The sequence below is a fragment of the Dicentrarchus labrax genome, unplaced genomic scaffold (assembly GCF_905237075.1).
Source record: "Dicentrarchus labrax unplaced genomic scaffold, dlabrax2021, whole genome shotgun sequence".
NCBI classification, from domain to species: Eukaryota; Metazoa; Chordata; class Actinopteri; family Moronidae; genus Dicentrarchus; species Dicentrarchus labrax.
Genome location: NW_026136719.1, coordinates 32,530,385 through 32,543,662, shown reverse-complemented (window position 1 = coordinate 32,543,662; position 13,278 = coordinate 32,530,385). Strand labels below are relative to the sequence as shown.

Here is a 13,278-nt window from a genome sequence, read left to right as displayed (position 1 = left end):
ATGAGCAAGACTTTGGCAACAAGGGCAAGGAAAAACTGCCTGTTAAAAGGCAGAAACCTAGGACAGATCCTTCGGCTCTAGGTGGGTGGTCGTCTGTCTCGATCAAATTATTGTGTTAGCATTCATTCAAGCTTCCATTTAATATGCTACCTTGATATAGTCAGTTGAGTTTTAAACTTGACCTCGAACTATAACTGTAAAGGCTTCGAACTTTGTTGTTATATCTATAACTGTAATCCCTTTTAGGCTTAAAACTTGAATGGTCTGTTGTCAGCCAACTGCAAGACATGGGAAGTCACTGATGTCCACACTGAACACCGGCGCATTTGCCAGTGCATCTGCATATTGCATCTATGATGAATATTGCCTCTTTTGCTTCTGTCCACATTTTCACATCTCTTACATAGAAATGTGAGTCAAAATGCAAACAAAGTCCCAACCCAGAGGGACTAGTCTACTGTTTTCCAGCAGAGAATCATAGCCTCAAACTTGGAGGTGCTGACTCTTATCCCAACCACTTCACACTAGGCTGCAAAATGCCCCAGTGTACGTTGAAGGTCACATTCTAATGAAGCAAAAAGAACGGCATCATCTGCAAAGAGGAGAGACGCAATTCTGATGTCTCCAAAGCAGACACTCTCCTTCCCCAGCTTACAAAAACAATCTGTGACACAGGGCAACCCCGGCAAAAATGTGTTTGACTTACAGTCAATAGACTTACCCAATAGTCTTGCAGTACCTCCCACAGTATACCCCAGGGGATGTGATTGTAGGGCTTCTCCAAGTCCACCAAGCACATGTTGACTGGATGACCAAACGGCCTCCTCTGGTTAGAGGGCATTAACACTCTTATTTAATATAAATGTCATGACATAAAGTGAGCCCCAAATGAACTCTCTCAGCATTGGTCTTTTAAGGTTCATCAATTTGGTGAGAATGTCAATATTAACAGCAGTATTGACCGATCATCACAGTACAGTCCTAACCCATATCATTTAGTTTACAGCTCAAAAAAACATAGTACCTCTTTTAAGAAACCCAGACATAATAATAAAAATAGTGATTATTTCCCTATGTTAATGTTTTGAGTAAGGTAATTAAAAATCTATGGTGACTGGTGTAAATACACAAGAATATCTTCCATCAGTGATGAAATATTCTCAGGTATACCAGATGAAACACAATATTGCAACATAAAAAACACAGATCCATTAACAGTCAGAACAATACATTTTTATTATAGTAATATTCCAGTTAACACCTGCTCCCACAATGTGCCTTGAACCTGAAATTATTTACAGACTCCTACAGTGTGTTGCAGCTCACATTTCCTGTACGGAAGGCAGATCCAATGCAGTGGATGGTTAACAGTAAGAGAAACAGAAACACAAACAGTGGCTCTCTACTTACAGCTGAATTCAGCATCTCTCTTCATTGCAGACAGTAGATGGACAGCGTTTAGCTTCACAATCTAAACCAGGACCATTTATTTTGTGCAGTGATTAAGAAGGGGAAAGTGAACTGATATCCTGAACAATGACATTCTAGTTATTGACTAAAAAATAGAGCAACAAGAGGTCAGGAAGTCAGCCATAGGGATCGGTTGGGAGCATATCATTTGATTTCACAGCCTTTTCCCATCAGCCACTACAACATGTTAGTTTGCACGTTAAATCCTCCTTAAAATAACTACATAGGGGTGTACTGCACTTTTGAGGTCTTGCAATGACATCACCATCAGGCGCCACAAACCACACTAAAGGGCAGAAGCAGTGCACCAGTGAATCGGTTATTAAACAGGGCAGCTTTTCACCTGATCTCAATTTGTTTTAAATAAGCTCTAAAGACCTTACGGCAAAAGAGTAGAAGAATAGGATAAATATATGTATTATATGACCTATTCTGTCCCTGCCCAGAAATGAAGATTCTGGAGAATTCTGAAATAGGCTGTATTATATTCATTTATTTTTCTTCTAATGTCAATGTTTTTAAAATTCTACAGCATCTGCACATGGGAACTACAGTACAGTAAAGGTTGACTGCTACCTACACCGACAATGAAAGCTGGCATTAGACATAACTTTAGCTCAAATTTGGCAACTCCTGGATGTTGGCATGGTGACCTGTAATGGTAATTACATGGTAATCTGTATACAAATGCAGCATCATCCCACACAATGAGCCTCATCTGTTTCTTAATTAGCTAATGAGACTACAGCAACACTGTAACCTGCTGCAGGCTTTATGTGGACACAACATGGCTTAAGTGAAAATGGGCCAACATTGTGCTCAGCATAATCACACTTCAATTAGGATCATTGTGGGAAATCAACCCCAACTGATTCTATCGAGTTCATATACAAACGGATGATAGTAACTGAATATCTTTCCTGACTCATTTAACTACACAGTGTTATAAATGATAACTCTCTCCATAGGAAAAATCCATAAAATATGATACTTAGCAAGGGGTTATCTGTTTACTTAATGATAGAAAAGACTACCTTGAGGGAAAAGGTTGGAAACCACTCATTTATAAAATTATAGATTCAAATTTTTTTTTTTTAAACGTTTCTTCCTGTGTAGTTTTCTCTCACACTGTTCTATTGGTGGTGTTTATTGAAAGGAATACATGGAATTTGTAACAGTTTGGTTTAGCACTGCTTTCACTTTTATCTGCCATTTTCATCAGTATTACTGCATTTACATAGCAGTGCTTGTATCTGCCCAACAGTATGCCAACTGTTAGAGGCTGGAATGTCAACTGCAGGACCTCAATACAGCACACATCTGTCTATATCAGTGGGGGGAAATAAAAAACTACTGGGTGCTTCACAATGGCCACAAGAAATGCAGTTTTATCAGCAGCCTGGTTGTATAATGTCTCTCAATAATCATTCTGGGTGCTGGTTAGTAGTGGTGGTGGTATAGGTTGGACTGCCTTTTTCATTCATGAATTTGTGCAGTTAACACAGAAAAAATATAAAATATGAGATCAAGTTATACAGAAATTCAAACTCTGTTATCTGATATACAATCAGTCAAATCAGAATGTGTTCTATGCTCAACTGTTGTTCCATACACATCATCTACTGTGTAGAGAGACAGAGACAGAGCATTTTAAAAGCATTAAAAACACAGTTTTCATACTACGAAAGACGGCCATAAGAATTATTGCCAGATCGGATCATCAAGACCCTACTAAAGCTCTGTGTATGAACATTTTGCGATCTGATTATAGTAGTATTATGCAAAGAGTGTATTAAACACAAAACTTTACAAACAATAAGTAAAAGCATGTTTGCAAAAAGATGCAGCAAGTTTTATCTTGAAGGCATGTGCATGTTGGGACAAATTCCAAAATTAAATGTGTTTAAGTAAATTGTGGGAATCTATGAAGCAATCATCAGGATGAAAAGTGCATTTCAGAAATCCAAATGAATGCTAAAATATAATTATAAAATCACGGTATTATATTCCATCAAGCAATGTGTATACATAATATGGCTTCAGCCTAAAGCTTTTCAGTCATTGCTAGAATATTTTTATGGCTGATAATGCAACTAAAATTGCATTTCATTGCACTTTATTCATTCAGTGTAACGCTGTGTACATGTTGGCATGCTAGTTGGGAGGAGAGGGTTTTTGTTTTGTTTTGCTTTGGCCTAACGTTTCACTAGTGAGGGACATATCCATCCTACCAACATCATTTTCAGTATTCAGTGTTGATTTCTGTCCATTTACAACAGCGTGTACAGCTCATCTCTCTTTTGTGGCCATGTTTCCATCAGTATGCTTTATTGGTGTAGCTTAGTAGAAAGCCAGCTACGTAGAAAGATGACATCCCTATTCTGGGGCCGACATCCAAAGCTCTGATTGGTTGATCTGATCTGATTATTTGTGGATGGCGATTCAATGGTCTGGAACCAGATTAGTTGTGTATGACAATGATTCATTACTTCATGGCTGTGTGCATTTGTTTTCTGTTGTTATTATCATAAACATAAAGATCGAAGGCAAAAATGTAAAATCTTGTCAAGTATGATTTACACACACATATTGGGAACAAAATGGTAGACAATTTATAAACATAATAGACTCCAATAAAACAGCACCACTACAGAGGTGAATAAACTCCTCTCTGGTGAACATTATAAGATTCATAAAGGTAGGATTTATTTCAGTGTTGTTGTGTTTAGTAGCAGTTCATTATATAAATGTGAACAGTGTAAAGGACAAACTAATGGAGGATAAATTATTAGTTTTCAGTTACATGGACATTAAAGAATAAGCCGGTGACTGCTGTATCTTTGCTACTTTCCCAAAAAATCCCACATGCAGACCAAAACCAACAATAAACTGATCCTACTAACAAGTATTGTACTGATATCCTCTTGCTCTGTGCCATAGAGTTCCATTGTTGTCCCAGCAGTTCCCTGTTCCTTCATTACCATGAACACACACACTTGGACTCCCACATGCACCATCCTGCTGCTGACAGAAATACTCAGTAGAGCACCAAATGTGTATTAATATACCACTGAAAATAGTCCCCAACAAATGCAACATTTGTTTTTGTGTGAGTATCATTTGCTTAAAATCTGCAGTGTACAGCTGTTTTAAATTACTCACCTTAAAAAATAAAACTGACCCTTCCTAAGTTCCGCCCCCTTTTGGATCCTCTTTTAACTTTCTACATATGCTATGTGCTAGGCTCATATGTTGAAAAGACAACCAAATTTTGAACATGGTTAAAATGCGAAATATACAGTATAGCGTCACATCTTAAAGTACCAGTGTGTAGGATTTAGTAGCATCTAATGGTGAAGCTGCAGATTGCAACTAATTGAACAACACTTGCATCCGTACTTGACAAGCTGAAAATGTGGCTGTGAAGTATGCAGGAGAAACTACGGTAGCGGCAAAACTTGTGAAAAACGCAAAAAGATCCAATTTCGAGCCAGTGTTTGGTTTGTCCGTTCTGGGCTACTTTAGAAAAATGGCTCCATGGAAAGTGACGTGTGGCAGATAAAAAAGAGCTTACTATATATAATAATAATATAATGTTAGCAAAACGCTAGCTAACTTACTAGTTAATCTACACGAACATTAGCTAGTTAATTAGCTTTCGATTTGCTAACACTATCAAATGTAACTAGCTAGCAAACAATTCATTTAGATTCGCTTGCTTTTTTCCGTAGCGTTTTGCTAACATTAGTTAACTTAATATCTTTTAACTATCTTCAAAATGTAGTCTTTTTAACATAGATTAGCTTTGCACATAGAATATGTAAGGAAAGTTGACTGAGGCTTGTGCAACTGTTATTGGAGGAAGGAGCAAAAAGGGGTGGGACTTAGGAAGGGTCAATTACACCAGCCTTAAGAAAACTAAAAGTAAGGCTACTATTCTGTATTGAGGCTAAACTAAGGGCTGCCAGGCTATGAAATGGACACCATTGGGCTACAGAAGTGTAGAGTAATTTAAGGCATTTAAGGAGGCTGCAGCAGGGAATGGATGAACAAACCCACTCTGAGGGTGGTTGTAGTTCTGTTTAATTTGTGCTAGTGTGGGGGGCTGGCCCAATCAATAGTGCTGAGTCCATACAATCCTCCCAGGTGAGCCTCAATAGTCTCGAGTGATGCAGAACTGCAAGTATTCACTGAGCAAACACTTGCAAAGAAAAGAATGAATCCACTGCTTTCAGGAAGAGCAGCAAGTATGTGCTGTTGGCTGGTTATAATTCAGAAAAAGGACGAGAGGGCAGCGACATTCAAGTAAATCTCAAGTTATTCCTTTCCAAGTGAGTAGGCGTTATCAATACATTCAGTTTGGCTGTGTAGTCATACTGTGTCTGCATTCTATGTACAAGTATACCTCAACTTTCAACTTCAATATATTTCTAATTAGAAAAAATGTATGCGCACAAATTTCCTTACTTAAAATGCTTGCCGTTATTGAAGAAAGATAACAAAATAATGAGAAATTCTCACATTCAACCAGATAATTCATCAAAAATAACTTTGATCAAAATACACTGTACAGTAATTATACGAAAAAATAAAAATATCATTCGCTGGCTACAATAACAAATCCAATAGTTTAGTTCAGTTATCATCTGCTGCAGCTGTTCAAAACAGTTTAACCAATGAGCTTGTCCCGCACAGTTTATAACAATACAATAAACTACAACTGTTAAACCAATAGATATACAGTATACAGGATATTATGCACTTGCTGAATTCATTTCTATTGTACAGGAGCTGTCCTAATCATTTTTATACTGGCAAGAAAGACCACCAGAAGTAAATACTGCATTAAATACAAAAAACAAAAAAACTCCACCTGGTGCTCTCATGTTTTCATGGTGCAAATTGGAACAACGATGACCAGGATCACAGTGCAGGTAGCGGCTGCGATCAACGCTCCAATCTTACACGCCTTGGCCCTCCGGAACTCTGCCTCTTTCCTCTTGAGCAGCGAGTCATAGCCCGGCGTGTAGATGTCCTCCATCCAGTACTCCAGGTTGTTGGGGTTTAGGGACTCTTGGGTCTGATGAAAAACAGAGGCAATAAGTAAGAGGATGCACAGGTTTGAGAAACGAGGCATATTTTACAAAAACTGACACATACAGTCCATGATTTCATGATCATAAAGTTTAGACCTTTATCTGTGGTTTGACGGGGGAAGAACCAGGGTTAAAACACAGGCAAGGTTCTTCTTTGGACCCAGACGTTTTCAGTGTCCTTTTTGACTTTTACATGTCTCCTTTGCGTCCCAGTATTATTTATTAGCAAGTTTCAGACGAACCACAGTGTCATGGTTTTGGGCTTTTGCTTAGTTATTTCCTATTTTTTTGTTAAAAGTCTGTCCTCATGTATCGTGATTAGTGGGTGGGGTGGATCACCCCCCTTGTGCCCCCATTTTCGAACAACACCACAAAGCGCCCTCTAGGATGCCCCTATGGCAGATAAAACATGGTTTACCTGTGATTCATTAGTAAATACGTTTTTTGTGTATTTAGTCATGTGATTTCCCTCTTTCAGTTGTCAGATTATCTGTGTCTGTTCCCTAGTCCTGCATGTTGCCTGTATCTCTGTTTCTTATTGTATTCCAGCAATGCTCCAAATGAACTTTGATCATCTTGTGGATTCTTCCTGTTAAACTACTGTTGTTGGAATGATTTTTTGTTGGACCTTTTTTAAGCTGCCTTTAGTAAGTTTGTGTTGCATTGCCTGGTTCTGTTAACACCTCCAGTAAGTCATACCTTTTTGTAAACTCAACCTTCCCTGGGGTGCCTGTTTGCATTTGCGTCCACCCTTAAACTGAAACCTAACACAGTAAATACAAAGAACACCACAGGGCACTGTGTTGTTCTAGTGTGTGGGATAATTGCATTGAGTTCCAAAATGTTACACTGAGCTGAGAGGAACTTTGGGGAATCCCGAGTACAAAAACCTTTCTTCTGTGATTACCTTAGAACTCGCCCAGTTGGAACTAAGTTGTGTTTTAATATCCGTGTCTTGCATGTTCTTGCTTGTGCTAGCTGTATTAGCATCTACAGACTCCTCATCACCTGCATAGGTGTCACCATGCTGTCTCACAAGGTGAGTGTTGACATTTGTTGTGATACCGCTGTACTTCATTGCTGTCCAACAGATCTTACAAATGGCTAGACTTTTGTCAGACTATCCTTTCTTCTTATAGAATCCAAATGTCTTCAGAACTTTAGGTTTTAGATTTGATGGTGCATTGGAAATCATATCGGCGTAGTTGGATATGTTTATGTACCGACATTGCAAAAGAATTCTTGTCGTAAGACCCTCATTTTGACCTTTTTATCTTTCACAAGAGTGGAGATGCTGTTAGCAGCAAAGCTTCAGTCAACCGATTCATAATTTTAGAATCGGACTATCGACCAGATCACGATACATTTAGATTGATCCATACCAACCATTATTTCCTGTTACCTATTACCATTTATTCTACATAAATCTCGAACACATAAAAACCATCAACCATCAAAACCATTCACCTGCACTAAATCATCTCATAAACAAACAAAAAATGACTGATATATCTGGCCAGTTCTTAACACTAAACAAAGAGCAGATGGTGAGCTCTGACTGTGTGCTAATGAGAGGAGCCAGCAGAGGCATGAGATGAGTCAATGTGACTGGCCATGATTGACCCCTACTACAACCAAGGAGAACATATGATCCTAGATTTTTCCTGTCTTCATGTGTGCCCCAGAAAACTCTGCACCACCAACAACACTCTGTGTGCACTCAGCATCTTGAAACTAGTGACTGTACAAGCTGCCACCAGGGCACTCTTTTTTTGTTGTTGCGTTGTTGGGTTTTTGGCTTAATTAGACAGACAGTATAAAGCTGACAGAAAATGAAAAGAGAGATGAGGGACAAAATGCAAGAAAACAAAGGTCCCCAGAAGGGACTGAGCCCAAAACACTGCCATTACACTATCATCTTAACCCGCTATAGGCCACAAGGACGACCGAGGGGGCTATTTTTCAAACTAAATGAATCAAACTTGAAGGCTGGCTGAGGTGTAGAGTTTCCGTCAGTTAAGCCATACCATCTCCAAGTCAATAAAGTGTAGCAACCATTTTATTCTTGAGGCGGAGAGTGGAGAAGCATTCTCTGGAGCCTGGATGTGATGAGAACATAGTTACTGCAAGAGTCTATACCCACAAAAAACCTGGCTCTGCAACAGAGAGATTGATTTTATTTTTCCAATCTGCTCTGTAATGGCTTTGCTGAATACAGTGCAGCAGAGACATTCTTCATTGTAAGACCTACAACTAACAACATATTGATGTTTTAACGGATGCTTGTATATGAAGGACAAAGCAGAAACATGCTTCACATTAATATGTTAGATAAAAAACAGGTAGAACTATATACTTGCAAGACTGTATGTTGCAATGTTGCTCTGCTCTTGAAGGTCCAGTGTGTAACATTTAGGAGGGTCTATTGGCAGAAATGTAGTGAGTGGGTTCTCTTCTACAAAGTCTGCCATCTTGAACTGTCATCTTTCTACAGTAGCCCAGAATGGACAAACCAAACACTGATAGGCTCTAGATAGGGCCTTTCGTGTCAGAGTTTCATAGCCACCATATTTTCCCCTACATACCTAGAACAGGAGGATAAAGTGAGAGTATGCAACTACACTGCTAGATGGCACTTAATCTTACACATTGGTCCTCTAATCACATGTAAAATGCTGAAGTTAAGGATCAAATACCTTAATTTGTCAAAAGTTGGGATAGACGCAACAAAAGATAGATGATTCATCACAAATGAAGCAGTTGAAGTCTCTCGGGATCTTTGTTATGAGTGAGGGTAAGATGGAGAATGACAGGTTGATTGATGAAGTCTTGTTTGGTATGGGCTATAATGTTGGCATTGAACCGGAGACAGTGTGAAAAGTTGTGCTATGTATCAGCTGTGGATCTATCTGTTTTTTTTTTCCTTTTTACTTGGAAATTAAATTAGGGAGGTTAAGGGGTACATACAGTTGGTGACAGGCCCAAAGTTGGCATTATGTTTCCTCCATAATGTATTATCCATCCATCCATTAGCTATACCCACTTATCCTTTATCCTTTTAAGAGCAGTGGTTCTCAACCTTTTTGGTGTCAAGGACTCCCAAATTGATCCACAGACCCAAATTTGATTTGTAATCCCAGGGAATCCCATCTGATAAGATTGAGTCATTTCAGAACTGTCTATACCAGGGGTATTCAATTAAAAGTCACTGAGGTCCACTACTAAAATTTCCTCCAAATAAAAGGTCCGAACCGAAGTCCAGCTTGTGTCTTATTATTGTGGCTACCCTATATTCACATTTTCATATGGTTTCAATAATATTTATTGTCATTTTTAACAGAGTGCACTTATATAGTAAACAGGCTGCAGTTTTACCATAAAAAAGCATTCCCAGTCAAATAAATGTAAGGCCTTTATTTCAGATTAAAGAAAACAGAAACCTCAGAATAAAAAAAATGAAGTGCAAACAGAGCCTAATAACCCCCTTTCTTTTAAATTAAAGAGGTCCCAGCCTAAAGAACTGAAGGCCTACACTTAAAATAAAAAGTCATAAAGTGTCTCTCTTAGGAACAAGGATCTGAGGATGTGAAAAAATCTCACATACACCAAAAGCTGGGCATTATCAGTAACATCTGTGGATTCATCGATGGCCAACGATATGCATGGTGCACTCTGAATAGCTGCATCAAGCTGTGCCAGTACATCATCTAATATTTCTGATTTTCTGGTTGCTGTTGAAGCTGACATGGGGATTTGTTTGATTTTTTCACACATCTCGTCTTTTTGTTTTCCTTCAAATAATGTCTCTGCAACCGCGTTTAAGCACTCCTTCACAACTGTCCTATCACTAAATGTTTTTGTATGTTGCCCCAAAATCCACGATACCCTTAGTGAACATTCGTTTGCACGTTGCTGGGCTGTAAATGTGTGCGTGATGAGTCGAGTAGACCTGTCATATTGAGCTCGGAGTTGGGTTATTTTGCGTGCTCTCAGCTCGGACTTCAGGGGATAACTTCGCTTAAAGGAGCTGTGCCGTGTTTCGTAGTGGCGCATCACGTTGCCACTTTTAATTAATGCGACGTTTTCAGAACATATGAGGCACACTGGTTTTGAACTGTCTGCTGGAAGAATGAACATACATTTCTCCGTCCATTCATCTTTAAAACAAGTTTTCCGCCTCCACCTTCCTCACTTTTGAGCAAGCCATGCTCTCAGCACTGTCTCTTCCTCTCTGCTCAGGTGCGCTGGCCGTGCAGGGTAAACAAAGGGTTTGATTGGCTCAGCTGAGTGACGCTACTGCCGTATTAACTGGAGTAGCAGCGCCCGCGACCGTCAGAAAAATGCTCCATGGAAAATTTCTATTCTTGTGAATTTATCAGAGATTGGTCATGGGTCCGGTCTGAGCCATTGCTCGGTCCGAATCCGGACCGAGGTCCGCCATTTGGTGATGCATGGTCTATACTGTAGATTGGAACAGTGAAGAAATATGAACAGAATAGTCATTCTAATACATTCTCTCATTGGGCTCATTTCTGCCCACGGAACCCCCTCAAGGTTACATACGGGTCCCCGGACCCCAGGTTGAGAACTCCCAGCCTCTCCCAGGCGACACTGGGTGGGGGGCGGGCTATGGCAAATTAGTTGTATTTCAGAGTAAATTCTTGGAGCCAGGGTTTGTTTAGGAGAGACTTAGATGATGGTTCACTTTCTGTGTGTCAGACTTTCTACCAGTGCCCCACTTTCTGATCTTCACTGACAAGATGATCACATCAAATAATTGTCTGACACAGCTTTAATTTGCCTACATTTGCTTACTAGACCTATTTCCTCCAGGTATTGTCCATTATTGTTCACTGCCAGTTTGTTGTTGACACAAGGCAAGCGGGACCTGGCATGTTTCTACAACACAGAGTCTTTAGATGCAGCTCTTGCCTTAGGCCAGTGTGCTTTATTTACAGTCGGTGGGGGGCATGCAATCCACACAGGCAGCAGTTTGTGAGAACATAGCCTATGTCTCAATGCTGGTTGATTTAAAGCTCGTTGTTACTGGAGGGAGCAGCCAGTATGTTTAAATGCATGTACATGTGCCAGAGGTGTTTGTAATGACATGTATAAACCACTGGGGGCAGCAAACATGGCTTAGGTAACAAAATACAACTGGTTTACGGCGCAAAGAAACATGGGCTTAGAGGATTCATCGCATGTAGTTCTCTCATCCCAACAATGGTGTCCTTGGCCTCTTGTGTGTATGGCAAACCTATCCTATTTCCAAGTCTTTGTAGAGGAGGTTTTGAAGTTTCATGATCCAGGTCTACCAGGGGCTTGGCAGCACCTGGAAGTTACTTGACATCTTCTCTAATGAAAGTATATTGTTGACACGATTTGAGAAAGCAAAACAAATTCCAGAGCTAATCAGTCTGCAAGTCAATCTGTGAGAGCAGAATTAGTTTTGTGCACGAGGGCGGACAGAATCTTTAGTGTGAACAGGTGATCTGAGCAGCAAGATGAGCTGTGTAACTACATTTGAGCCGACAGCAGGGATTCTCACACTCGTAATAATTAAAGTTGCTCATGCTCACTTTTGGCAGTCTGAATCCCCTCAGTGCAAACTCAGACTAAGAGCGGAGTGTCACCATTTCAATGGTGACCTGGAAGTGAAAGTCATCCTATTAGACCCTTCCTTATTTTCTGTCAAAATAATAGCTGGGGCAGTGAGTTTTTTTTAACCACCAGATGGAGACAGTATTTCCTGTCTGTTTTATCTTAAACATCAAAATCCGTTGACACTAACTCAAACACTAGAATATTTTCCCATAAATTAGTGTTAAAGCCATTATGGCAGAGTAATCTCACTCAAATTAATTTAGTAGTAGTTACTAGCGACATATCACAGAGGGCTTTCTATTGTGATTTTCTGAACCACAGGAAGGGTTTTCTTACGTCTTTTGCCATTTTTGCGAACAATTTTAACAGAAAATGATCAAATATTGTAAGAAAAACAGTTGTGAAGCAGCTGGAATCGCGAGATCACGAAATCCCAAGATCACGTCGGAATCCATTATCGCTAGGCTTCAATCTATGTTTGTGACCAAACTACAGGGGAACTGGACCGATCAGAGTCCTTTTGAGAAAGTATTGGCAGCAAGAAGACTCTTGATAAACAAAAGTGGCGGCACCAAAAGAGGTTAGCGTAGATGCCGCTAGCATCAGGTATATCAGAACTGAAGAGAATTTCTCCACTAAAGGAAGAACAAAGAACTATACTGAAGACTTTTCTCAATAGAAAAGATGTTTTCACTCTCACAACTGACTTCAGTAAGAGTTTGTCTACATTATATGGTTCATTGATCGGATTGGTTGATGTTCGCCTGTGATGGACAGATGGTCCAGCCATAACCTGCATAGTATTTTTGGAAAGTGCGTGTTCTTTTCCAAACAGTTTCCAACTACAACTTTCCAGAAACCATCTGGAGCAGTCCGGTTGTTTTCTGGGTTTCCTGTGCTGCACCAGAAAGAATACATTATCATAGATTACACATGGGCTTGTTAGAAGCTTTGACAATTATGGCCAATCCCCTTTAACACAGGGCACACACTGACATCATGTGGCTCATCCATCATGAGTTTTCCTTAGAAGAAAATGAAATTATTGTTGTGGGTTATTCAGAGTTTCAAATACGAATACCTGAATTCACTTTTCACTTCCTGCGCG

The 13,278-nt window shown here is 39.7% G+C and overlaps 1 protein-coding gene across 1 annotated transcript in view; it reads right to left on the bottom strand.

Moving 5' to 3' along the window:
* Window positions 1-1,211: 1,211 nt before the first annotated feature.
* minar1 (membrane integral NOTCH2 associated receptor 1) overlaps window positions 1,212-13,278 on the bottom strand; it is a 49,645-nt gene continuing 37,578 nt past the window's right edge. The window contains exon 6 of the mRNA XM_051379993.1: window positions 1,212-6,550. Within this exon, the coding sequence (XP_051235953.1) occupies window positions 6,353-6,550 (198 nt within the window). The 3' untranslated portion in view covers window positions 1,212-6,352. The remainder of the gene's footprint in view (window positions 6,551-13,278) is intronic.